This window comes from Pristiophorus japonicus, chromosome 5 (genome assembly GCF_044704955.1).
Source record: "Pristiophorus japonicus isolate sPriJap1 chromosome 5, sPriJap1.hap1, whole genome shotgun sequence".
Lineage (NCBI taxonomy): Eukaryota > Metazoa > Chordata > Chondrichthyes > Pristiophoridae > Pristiophorus > Pristiophorus japonicus.
In genome coordinates, this window is record NC_091981.1 from 215,669,230 (window position 1) to 215,682,244 (window position 13,015).

Consider the following 13,015-nt stretch of genomic DNA (forward strand, 5'->3'; position numbering starts at 1 on the left):
GTGACGATGCGGGGGCAGGAAAATAGAGCTGTTGGTAAAGATTTCTCTGATCACAATTGAATATTTGAAAGTGGAATCAAGCAAGGGCAGTTCACATAACTAAAAAAGAAAAGACAGGTTAATTGTCTAAATATTAACCCGCCCCCTTTTCTCTTTTTAAACATTGAAGGATCTGCTTTATATTTCCAGCATCTTCTAATACAATTTTGTGAGTGGATTGCACCTTTTTTTTTTAGTCCTTCTGGTACTGACAGACGAACTCATCTCGGTCCTACATGACTTACCCCTTATCCTTAGACTGTGACCCCTGGTTCTGGACTTCCCCAACATCGGGAACATTCTTCCTGCATCTAACCTGTCCAGTCCCATCCTAATTTTAGATGTTTCTATAAGATCCCCTCTCATTCTTCTAAATTCCAGTAAGTATAAGCCTAGCCGATCCAGCCTTTCTTCATATGTCAGTCTTGCCATCCCGGGAATGAGTCTGGTGAACGAACCTTCGCTGCACTCTCTCAATAGCAAGTCCTTCCTCAGATTAGGAGATCAAAACTGCACACAATACTCAAGGTGTGGTCTCACCAAGGCCCTGTACAACTGCAGTAAGACCTTCCTGCTTCTATACGCAAATCCTCTCGCTATGAAGACCAGCATGCCATTTGTTTTCTTTACTGCCTGCTGTACCTGCATGCCTACCTTCAGTGACTGATGTACCATGACACCCAGGTCTCGTTGGACCTCCTCTTTTACTAACCTGTCACCAGTCAGATAATAATCTGCCTTCCTGTTTTTGCCACTAAAGTGGATAACCTCACATTTATCCACATTATACTGCATCTGCCATGCATTTGCCCATTCACCTAACCTATCCAAGTCACCGGCAGCCTCTTAGCATCCTCCTCACAGCTCACACTGCCACCCAGCTTGGTGTCATCTGCAAACTTGGAGATGTTACATTCAATTCCTTCGTCTAAATCATTAGTGTATATTGTAAATAGCTGGGGTCCCAGCACTGAACCTTGCGGCACCCCACTAGTCACTGCCTGCCATTCTGAAAAGGACCTGTTTATTCCCACTCTTTGCTTCCTGTCTGCCAACCAGTTCTCTATCCACATCAATACATTACCCCCAATACCATGTGCCTTAATTTTGCACACAAATCTCTTGTGTAGGACCTTGTCAAAAGCCTTTTGCAAGTCCAAATACACCACATCCACTGGTTCTCCCTTATCCACTCTACTAGTTACATCCTCAAATAATTCCAGAAGATTTGTCAAGCATGATTTCCCTTTCATAAATCCATGCTGACTGGGACCGATCCTGTCAATGCTTTCCAAATGCACTGCTATTACATCTTTAATAATTGATTCCAGCCTTTTCCCCACCACCAATGTCAGGCTAACCTATTTATAATTCCCTATTTTCTCTCTCCCTCCTTTTTTAAAAAGTGGGGTTACATTAGCTACCAGAGGAACTGATCCAGAGTTCATGGAATTTTGGAAAATGACCACCAATACATCCACTATTTCTAGGGCCACTTCCTGAAGTGCTCTGGGATGCAGACCATCAGGCCCTGGGGATTTCCCTAACACCATTTCCTAACTAATAAGGATTTCCCTCAGTTCCTCCTTCTCACGCGACTCTCGGTCCCCTAGTATTTTCGGGAGGTTATTCGTGTCTTCCTTGTTGAAGACAGAACCAAAGTATTTGTTGAATTGTCTGCCATTTCCTTGTTCCCCATTATGAATTCACCTGATTCTGACTGCAAGGGACCTACATTAGTCGTCACTAATCTTTTTCTCTTCACATATCTATATAAGCTTTTACAGTCAGTTTTTATGTTCCCTGAAAGCTTATTCTCATACTCTATTTTCCCCCTCCTAATTAAACCCTTAAGTTCTCCTCTGCTGAATTTTAAGGCCCCAAGTTTCGTGCCGCAGCGAAAACGGCGCACCTCCGAGCTGGGCGCCTGTTTTTCGCGCCGAAAACTGCGCCTAAAAAAAAATCCGATATTCTCGAGCTCCTTGGATTTTCTAAGCAGCAGGGGGCGGGTACAATTTAAATTAGCCTTCGTGGTGCCGGAAACCCTGCGCGTGCGCGTTGGAGCGTGCGCGCAGTCTCACACAAACATTGGGACTCGGCCATTTGTAAAAATACTGCAGAGAAAGTGAAGATTTGTTTCTTGGACCCCTGAAAAGGCTTGTAATTTAATTTTTTTAAATATTTCTGTGTGTGAGCGAGTGCTTTTAGTAGCACTGCTGAATAAATCACCTGCTGAAATCAGTGAGTTCAGCTTTTCACTGCTAAACTTGCAGAACCGGTGCTGCATTGGTGCATGCAAATTAAGGACTGTGTTTGGAGAAATAAGAGTGCCAATTCAACTTTGCAATAATACGTGGTGTTGACAATGCAGCACCCATTCTGCAAATTTAAATATAAAACTGTCGATGTGGCTGCCTCTCCCTGTCCAAATGGCCTCAGTCCCCCTCACAGCTCGAAGGCTGCTGCTGTATCTTCGGCTGCCGGCCAGCCACTGACGCCGCTGATATCCTATGGCCGAATGGCCTCACGTCCGTCCGCTGCTGATTCTTTGGCTGCCGGCCAGCCAGACGCCACCCCTAAAGCGTGGCCGAATGGCCTCAAGAACCTTAATGAGCTGCGTGTGTCCTGCGTTGATTCTTCGGCTGCCGGCCAGCCACTGACGCCGCTGCTATCTCATGGCCGAATGGCCTCACATCGGTCCGCTGATTCTTCGGCTGCCGGCCAGCCACTGATATCTCATGGCCGAATGGCCTCGGGTCCGTCCGGTGCTGCTTCTTCGCGGCCAGCCACGAAGAGAATGAAGGCCTGCCTCAAGCACTGCAGCTCAGCTCGAAGCTTGCTGCCGCTGCCGCTGCCGTCGAGACACTGACGCCACACCGCTGCCTGTCTCCAACATGAAAGGCCTGCCTGAAGCACTTTCACACAGGTAGGAACATGGTTTATTTAATCTTTTCTTTGCTTATAAATTTTTATTCTGGTTGGATTTATTTGTATAATATTTGTATAAGTATAACTAAGGATTGATTGTAGAATTTAATGATTTCCCTTCCCCCCCCACCTCGTTCCCTATGCCTAATTTGTAACCTACGCCTGATTTTCTAAAGTGTAGACAGGTTTTTTCAAGCGTACAAAAATCTTCACTTACTCCATTCTAAGTTAGTTTGGAGTAAGTTTTCACTCACGAAACTTTGAAATCAGGTGTAAGTGGCCGGACACGCCCCCTTTTGAAAAAAAATTCTGTTCCAAAGTGAAACTGTTCTACCTGACTAGAACTGGAACAAACTAAATGTGGAGAATTCCGATTTCTAAGATACTCCGTTCTACACCAGTTGCTCCTAAAAATCAGGAGCAAATGATGTGGAAACTTGGGGCCATAGATTCCACATCATCTAAGCTAATGTCCTTCCTTATTATTGCGTTAACCTCCTCTTCAACCAGTAACGCTACCCCACCTCCTTTTCCTTCCTGTCTATCCTTCCTGAATATTGAATACCCCTGGATGTTGAGTTCCCAGCCTTGGTTACACTGGAGCCATGTCTCCGTAATCCCAATTACATCATATCCGTTAACAGCTATCTGCGCAGTTAATTCGTCCACCTTATTATGAATGCTCCTTGCGTCGAGACTCAGAGCCTGCAGGCTTGTTTTTTAACACACTTTGTCCCTTTAGAATTATGTTGCAATGTGGCCCTTTTTGATTTTTGCCCTCGAGTTCTTTGCCCTCCACTCTTGCTTTTCTCCTTCCTACCTTTTGCTTCTGCCCCCTTTTTACTTCCCTCTGCCTCCCTATATAGGTTCCCATCCCCCTGCCATATTAGTTTAAGCCCTCCCTAACAGCACCAGCAAATACTCCGCTTAGGACATAGGTTCCGGTCTTGCCCAGCTAAAGACTGTCCGGTTTGTACTGGTCCCACCTCCCCCAGAACCGGTTCCAATGCCCCAGGAATTTGAATCCCTCCTCCTTGCACCATTCTTCAAGCTACGTATGCATCGGAGCTATCCTGCAATTCCTGCTCTGACTAGCACGTGGCACTGGTAGCAATCCTGAGATTACTACCTTTGAGGTCCTACTTTTTAATTTAACTTCTAGCTCCCTAAATTCAGCTTTGTAGGACCTCATCCCGTTTTTTACCTATATCGTTGGTACCTATATGCACCACAACAGCTGGCTGTTCCCCCTCCCCCTCCCCCTCCCCCTCCAGAATGCGCTGCAGCCGCTCCGAGACATCCTTGACCCTTGCACCAGGGAGGCAACATACCATCTGGAGTCTCGTTTCTCAGTTACTAATATCATTAACAAAATAATGCAATTTTATATCATATGCAGGACAATTTGGAAATTGCTCAAGTTTTCTCAAAGATTGTAATAAACAGTGTTCCAGCATTGCTATCTTTGTTTTATATAATTTTATGCTTGAAACTAATTAACTTTAAACATTATTTTGAATGTGACGCGGACATTACTGGAAGGAACAAGCAATACCTTTGTAGCCTTCAGAAAATGGCTTGCCCAAGTGCTTCTTTGCTTGCCAATACATTAAAAAAAAGAATTAAAACCAGTAGACATATTGTTGTCTCCTAAATTACGGTCAACAGATCCTGAACTCAAAGGAGGCTACTACAATTTTTCAGGCAGATGAAGCTCTCTGGTGGGGTTCATCAAATTATCCTGAAAATGTTGGCATTTTGCAACAGAGAACTATAAAGTAATCATAAAAGTTGTGCAAGGTCAATAATATATTGCAATTAGAATGCACATTCTAAAGTTTACAGCGGAGGTTTGACCTTCAACTGATTAAAGTGCAAGAAACAGCCTTAAACTATGAGTAACTGCACATTGCAAGTAAGCACTTACCTCAAGTCGTTTATTTTCTTGCTGAGTCTCTTGCAGCTGGGTGGCAGATTCTTTCCTCTGAATTTCTAACTGCATATGCAATTGCTGAACTTCTTCATTTTTATTTAATAGCTCTTCCCTAAACTGTTCTAACTGTTCTTCCAAGTTTGCAATCTGTAATCAAACAAAATCCAAGGAAGGGGTAAAGCATTGATCTTCAGTGGTTCCCCATACTGCATAATATTTCTGTCAGAAGTGTAATGGACATAAAATACAAATGATATGTACCCACTGATGAAATTCCATTAGCTAGAAGTGTTTTATTATATAAAAACAAAGACATGGAAAAACGTTTAAAACCCGTACAGCACGCCTCACATCAGATAGACCTGACAGAGTGTTTTATAGATTAAAGGAGGAAATCAACACTGAGTGGGAAGGAAAAGAATAGGTAAAATGGTATTAAGGGGCCATGCCAATAAATTGGTTGATGTGAATTTAGTTTTCGTAGACTTTGGAAAGCATGATGGGAAGGGCAAGGCAGATGATTATAGGAGGGTGTTTCAGAGGGCTGGGGTAAGGTGGAAGAGTATGGGTAATAATGAATAGACCAGTGTAAGAGGAGCGAATGGTGTGAGCAAGCACATAGGACTGAAGGATGTTACTGAGCTAAGATGGGGCAAGTTCATGCAAGCATTTGATGGCAAGAATAATAATTACAAAATTGATTTTCCGGGGTACAGGGATTAATTTAAATGCACTCCAAATACACATTTCAAGTTCTTAAAATATTTAGAAATAGTCTCTAGTAACACTAATTCTATTTAGTAAGCTATAGTATTTTTCTGGTTCACTTTTTTCAGGTCACATAGAATCTGCAGTATGTAAACAAGACATCTGGCCTAACAGATCTTTGCCGGTGTCTATACTTCACGAGCTTTCTCATACTCCAATTATCCCTTCCCACTTCCTTCACGTATGTATCAAGCTTCCCCTTAAATGTGTCAGATCTCTCAAACCAAATAATTTGCCCAGAGTGAAATGTAGATGTAAAAATACATAAAACAAGATCATATATTCATTGTTCAATAATTGAATCCTAATGATGAATGGCTGTGGAAAGATGAAAGCTAGGTTCCCATCGATCCCTTAGTTCTGTCTTGTGCAGTTACTTTTTATATGCTGACTCAATGCCTGCCGTCTCAATATGGATGGTCTCGATTTTACTCTCATATTGAAGTAGTGTGTGGTCCAGGAAAAGATACTGCTGGCAGCAGAAAGCAGCCCCCACCATGCTTGATGTGCACAGACTTAACTTGGGGGAAAAAAAGTCTTACACCAGTAAAGTGCATGGTTGCACTTTAGAAAAGAGATTTTAATGCAGTGGAGCAGATTGCAGAATTTTTACATTCAAACTCATCATACAAGGATTTATGTTAGTGCAGTGTAGACTAGCAAGGTCTGAAAAAGGAAGAGCACTAGATTCCTGGTTAAAAATAAAAGTACCAGTATGCCTATGAACTTCCCAATTCACTAGGATACGATAACTTTCAAAGTGTGGATTTTATAGTCCCTTATTTTTTTATTCTGGATTTCCATGACCTATGTTTACTACTGGTTTGCAACTCTGACAATCTTCCCTTACGATTTTCCCCTCCATGTGGATAAGATACTAAATAGAAACATAGAAAATAGGTGCAGGAGCAGGCCATTCAGCCCTTCTAGCCTGCACCGCCATTCAATGAGTTCATGGCTGAACATGAAACTTCAGTACCCCCTTCCTGCTTTCTCGCCATACCCCTTGATCTCCCGAGTAGTAAGGACTTCATCTAACTCCCTTTTGAATATATTTAGTGAATTGGCCTCAACTACTTTCTGAAACAGTCAAGTCCTCCAATTTGCACCTCCTCACACTAACACAGTTGACATAGTGTGCCTCTCTGCTCTGAATGTCCTTCATCTCCACTGGGAGATATAAATGCCTCATTTCAATAAGCCTCAAATCAGGAGCTGAGTGGAGTATAACTCAAAACCTGTGCCAAACTCAAACTGGTGTTGTGTTCACACCTGTTCCATAGCCACCAAGCCAAGAGACACTCAAAAGAGATAAAAATACAGAAATGTGATGTCTTTATGGGAAGCAAAGAAGTCACTCCAAGTAAAAGAACGTAAGATGAGCAACTTTTCCTTTAAAAGTAGTAAATAGCACTTGATAACTGCAGATGTTTAAAAAAAAACATTGAGTTTTCTTGTATATTAAAGGAAAATCATGTGAATTTGTTTCTGTATAACTGAAATATGTATACAAGCTGCAAGAAAAACCCCAAAATTTGCACCTGCGCTGCTTCAAAAGTTAATTCATTAGGTAAGAAGTTCCCAGACTTACAAAAGGCATTTGGATAGTGAAGAATTCAACATAAGTAATTAATATTGCTAGACAAAACTACTCATTCCACAGGTACAACTCTTTGCCACTGGACATTTTCTCTGTTGGAATATACTGATAATATACATCAGGAAGTAGTGAATTAAGGAAACATAACTCAGGAGCATGCAGATATTAGTTTCAGCAAAAAGGGATATCCAAATGACAAACGTCTGGGTTAAAATGTCATACTGGTATAATTTATTTAAAAAAAATGAATTTACCTCCTTCTCCTTTCGCTCTAAAGCATCACGTTCTGCTTGCAGCTGTGTCTGAAGCACACTGTCTCCTTTAACTTCTAAGGTAATCTGTGATTTTCTTTCTTCAGCCTTTTTAATTGTAACAGGATATTAGCAAATATCTGGTACAAGAGACTAGCTGTAATTGCATCTGAATATAGTTATAAAGTAACACAACAACATTTTCAGCCAGGAGATAATGTTCAGTCCATCTAACTCGCCTATCGACAGTATTTATTTGGCGTATTTTGAATAAGACTGAATCCCATTTGTTGGCAAGAACCTGCCTTCTTGAAACCCATTAATCCATTCACATACTTACCACATTTTTAGTGTAGAAAGAGCGTCCCTCCTATTTTCTTTTGCTATCCTCAATTTGTAAATATGACCCCTTGCAATTAAATTCTGTATACGGCAGAAAGTTTTACTTGGATCCAATTTGTCCGAACCTTTCATAATGTTAAACACTTCTATTATATCCCCTTTCGATCTTCTCTTTCTCAGAGAGAAAAGACTCAGGACAGTCAACCTTTCCTTCTAAGTCATTCCCTTAAGTTCTGCAATCAATCGATTAGTCCTTCTGTGTACCACCTCCAATAACTGAATATCCTTTTAAAATTAGGTAGACCAAAATTGTACACAGTAGTCCTATGTGCTCTCAGCAGGACCAAAATAACCTTTCTGGATTCATACATTATACCCCTTAATATGCGTCTCAAAATTATCACATACTCTGTTGCATACCGTCAACAATCAAAATTATTAGAAACTTGATCCCCATACTAATAAAATCTATCCTCATGGTCTGAGTCACTAAAGACACTGGTGTAGTACAATTTATACTTAAAAAAAAAGGGTTTTCCTTCTTCCATTCTATTCCTCTTTAACAAGGAAAGCAAGTCTGAGCTGTCGAATTCACCACAATAGCAGCTAGTAACACAATGGCCCTGAAATTCCAGCCTCCCCGGGTCCGTAAGGAGTGTGTACGGACCCGGGAAGGCATCGGAAAAGCCGGTTTTTAGCGCGCAATGTACATGCGCTGAAAATCGGCTTTTCTGATCTGTCAAGTTTCTGGCTTGACAGAGCGCACGCATCTCGGGAGCGAGGACGTTCCCATGGCAGAGATTGGGCTGCTTGTCCTGCGAATGTCCTTAAAACTCTTGCGCCTGGTAAAAGCAGGCGCATAGCCTACTTTTACCAGCGTAAGAGTTTAAAAACATATTAATAAAATTTAAAAATACATGTATGTTAAAAACCCTGCCCACTCAGGTAATTTTATTTTAAACCATAATTAAAACTTTTTTTTTTTAAATCGGCAAATATTTTTTTTTCAAAAACATTTCTATCAACTTTAATTTCTATTGTGTATTTATGTAGTGTTTGGGTGTTTGTCATTCATAGTAATAGGAGTTTCGGATTTACCAAACTCCTATTACTATGAATGAGAAAATACTTTACCGTGATTGGGTGTCTAGGCCCACGTGACTCCTACGGACGTCCCAACGTGAACGCGCTCCGTCACGCAAGGATGCCTCGAGTCCGGGATCTCTGGAGAGCATTCGACCAAAAGGTAAGTGCACATCTTTTGTTCTATTTTTAGTCGAATGCCCGGGAGAAGAAACAACCGGGATTTCTGGGCCATTATTTTAGTCAACATTAGGTGTGCTTTACAAGGCATCTCTCCTAGAGACAGATAACTGTGCCACTATAATGTACTTCATGTAGAGACCTGGCTTAGTACCAGCAAAATTCAATGTAGAAAATTGACCACTACGGAAGGCTTGAATTTGAGCCCATGATACCTTCTGACTTTCTACCAGCAGAGATACTAGCCCACCCCACATATAATTTGTACTTAGCTTAGCAGTCAAAATAATTACCTTTTGTAAAGGATAGGTGGTACTGATCAATGCCTGCTCCAGTTCTCTAACTCGGTTTTCCATTTTATCAATTTCTTCATTCCGTTCTTGTACATCTCTTTGAAGCTGTTCTTTGGCAAGTAGAAGTTCACTGCATCGGTCGGTCTTGTCTTTCAACTGATCTGTCAGATGTTCCATCTGCCAAGAACATGAAGGCAAAATGGAAAGCTTGTGAGCTCGTTCTCTTATTTTGGTAAAGTTAGAACTAAGATAAGGAAAAAGAATCAGCTATGCATTTAAGAACACTCTTGGTTAAGCCATTGGTGAATTTAGATTTTTTTTTATAAAAAGAAAAATGTTCGTAGAAAAAGAATTAAAAATTTAAAGTCGTGCAAAGATCAGGGTTTTTAAAAAGGTGTCCCAATAACTAAGTTTCTGGCCCAGAATTTCCTGTAACCATGTGACCTATAATTTATGCGACAAAGTACACCGCTTCATGTCACAATTTTCCAGTTGTGAACTTACTCCAAAATTTCCTGGAAAAAATCATTTGAATACACCAGAACGAACAATTAAGTGCATCAGAAGTGGCGCAGCCAATGGCATATAGCATCTGCATCAATTAAACAGATCAATATTGCATGACCCAAGACATAGAATTCTGAATTCCAAATTTGATCACTTGCAGAAAATTGTTGAGCTATGGACACACTCAGCAGCTGTATTCGGTTTTTAGGAATATTACAAGGTACCATTTAGATGATGACATTAGCAATTTAAGCTACCTACCTACAAAGTCTCAGATTAAACAAACGGAGGGAGAGGAATTAGATATCATCCCGCCCATTTCTTGGGCACAACATGGAACAAAAAGTCAAATTTTGGGACTTTGACTAGACTCTTATTTGCATGACTTTGGTGAGATATCTGGCATCAAACTAACACTGAAAAATGATTTGGAAGTTATGTCCATTATATAGAAGGCTTAGAAAATCAATTGCAACAATGATATTGCAGTAAGCAAAAAAGATACAACACTAAAAAGTGTCTTCCTGAACAATCAGGAGGAGAAGTTGGAGAAAGTTAGTCGTGTCACTTGAAATTTCAATGATATAAACAAGAACCAAGCATGGGCATAAAGAACTATCAATAGTCCTTGGCGTTCTTGTTTTTGGAAGGAAGGTGGATGGTATTTTGTGGGAGGTGGGGAATAACAGGATGAGATCTTGTCAGACACGGCAGCAGCAATACATTGGATATTTCCAATTACTCTTCTTGATCTAGCAAACAGATTTTTTTTTTAATAAACAAGTTACTTCTCTATTTCTTTCATCACTGTTAGGTTGGAACCTTTGGGGAGTTTTCAGTTGTTGCTCCAATTTCATTATCTCTTGCTGAAACACATCTCTCTCCTGTTCACGATCAATTGCTTGTTCCTGTATGGAAACACAATAATGCAACCATAACAATTTGCAGCATTTCTGTCTGTGTTTACATTAATAACCTATGACAGGTACACATTTTATTGCATTACCGCATCTAAATTGAGATACAAATTTTTACTAAATTGCAGGTTTTTATGCATTACTAACTTAAGATTTTGTTGACTGCGTAATAAAAAAAGAACCATGATTTCTGTTTTTTAATGTAAATAGATTAGTGGAGCTAGGGAGTGATAATGTGTATGTGTGTGTTCGTATTAGTATTAGTGTATGGGTGGAAAGAAGAGGATATTCAAATAAGGTATTTATTTGTTGGAGCACTAGGATTAAAAAAAATGAGCACACAAGACAGACACTAAGGGCTTGTACAACGGTGAATCATCATTATTTTTGTTAATTATTACAATATTTGTTTGATAAATTTGTATTTTATTCTGGATTTTGTGCTGCGGCTTATATTTGTAGTGACGTAAGGGCAAGACCATCAGGCTTGACTGAAAGAAGACAATTGGGTGATTGTAAGAATGGTGGTAATTAGAATTGCAAGATTGTTGGTGTGTTGAGATGGGAGGGATGGTTCACGTGAAGCGCTCTTCGATGAGCTGCTGTATGAGGGAACTGGCAGCTAGTGACAGTGGTTGTCAAGGCCCTCTTCCTCCTACTGATGCACTCCTTGCTGCCCACGGTGGCAAGGACTGATCCCTCATGATGGCAACATTGTGGAGCATGCAACAGACTTCCACAGATCAGGATACTGCTCAGGGCTGTACTGCAAGGTGCTTCCAGAAAGGATCAGGCAGAGGAAGTGCTGCTTGAGCACACTGACCAACTTTCAATGAGCTTTTTAGTGGACACACAGGCTTCGTTGCAAGCCAGCTCTGCATCTGTGCCCAGGTTCCTGACAGAATCATGAGCCAAGTCTAAATGGAATAGCCCTTAGCGGCCAGTAGCCAGCTGGTAAAGAGACGGCCTGATTGGAAAAAAGGTGCCAGAGAGGATAAATGCATCATGATTACTGACAGAAACTGGCACAGGCCTGCATAATGCACTGCATGTAGTTGCAAACCAGTTGGGACATTGAGGGAGAGGAATCCCTTTCGATTCAGAAAGATGCCATGCTGGAAATGGGGAGCATGCAAGGCAATGTTGGTGCAGTCTATGGCACCCTGAGGAAGCCTGCAATGTGGGAGAAGTAGGCCGGAGGGGACGGAGGAGAAGAGGCCTGTACCTGCCTGGTGATCTACAATTACAAGGTCAAGATTATATCACAGCTTGTAAAAGAGAAACATTAAGCTGCCCTGTAGGGGAATATATTCAAAGGAAATCTTCAGTGTTGACTAGAGGCCAGATTAAGAGGACCTAAGAAGACTAATACAAAGTTAAGTATTTAGCAAGTCTGCCATTTCCTGATTTTCAATATCACCTGCACCTGTCTTTAAAAAGCCCACATTTCTTTTCGTCATCCTCTTACTCTTAATAGACTTGTAAAAACTTTTAGGGCCCAAGTTTCGGCCTCAGTTGCTCCTGATTTTTTGGAGCAACTGGTGTAGAACGGAGTATCTTAGAAATTCAAATTCTCGGCAGTTAGTTTGCTCCAGTTCTAGTCAGTTAGAACAGTTTCATTTTGGAACATAATTTTTTTTCAAAAGGGGGTGTGTCTGGCCACTTACACCTGTTTTCAAAGTTTCGGCAGTGAAAACTTACTCCAAACTAACTTAGAATAGAGTAAGTGAAGATTTTTATACGCTCGAAAAAACCTTGTCTACACTTTAGAAAATCAGGCGTAGGTTACAAATCAGGTGTAGGGAATGGGGGGGGGGGGTTTAAAAGGGAAGTTTACAAACATTAAACACTTCAGTTTTACAAATAAAGAGCCATCATCAATAATAAATGAGAAAAACATCAATAAATCAATCAAAAAAAAATAAGAAATAATTTTTTTTAAAAATCAATAAATAAAATATTTTCTACTCACCGACTACAGCACTGGGAGCCCTCCAACAGCGTGCTGGGCACCCCCAGCCCCCCCACCGTGTTTCTGTCAGTGTCTCTATCTCTCTGTCTGTCTCTCTCACTCTCTGTCTGTCAGTGTCTGTGTTTCTGACAGTGAGAGGAGGGGGAGGGGGGGGGGGTAGAGGGAGAGAGGGATGGAAGGGGGAGAAGGGGGGAGGAAAGGG

General features: G+C 41.1%; 1 protein-coding gene across 1 annotated transcript in view; it reads right to left on the reverse strand.

Annotated features, from left to right (window-relative positions):
* Window positions 1–13,015, reverse strand: part of akap9 (A kinase (PRKA) anchor protein 9) — a 353,045-nt gene that overhangs the window by 128,247 nt on the left and 211,783 nt on the right. Inside the window, exons 25-29 of the mRNA XM_070880224.1 lie at window positions 10,931–10,935; window positions 10,713–10,832; window positions 9,418–9,594; window positions 7,523–7,627; window positions 4,895–5,047 (exon numbers count right to left, since the gene is read on the reverse strand). Of these exons, the coding sequence (XP_070736325.1) occupies window positions 4,895–5,047; window positions 7,523–7,627; window positions 9,418–9,594; window positions 10,713–10,832; window positions 10,931–10,935 (560 nt within the window). The remainder of the gene's footprint in view (window positions 1–4,894; window positions 5,048–7,522; window positions 7,628–9,417; window positions 9,595–10,712; window positions 10,833–10,930; window positions 10,936–13,015) is intronic.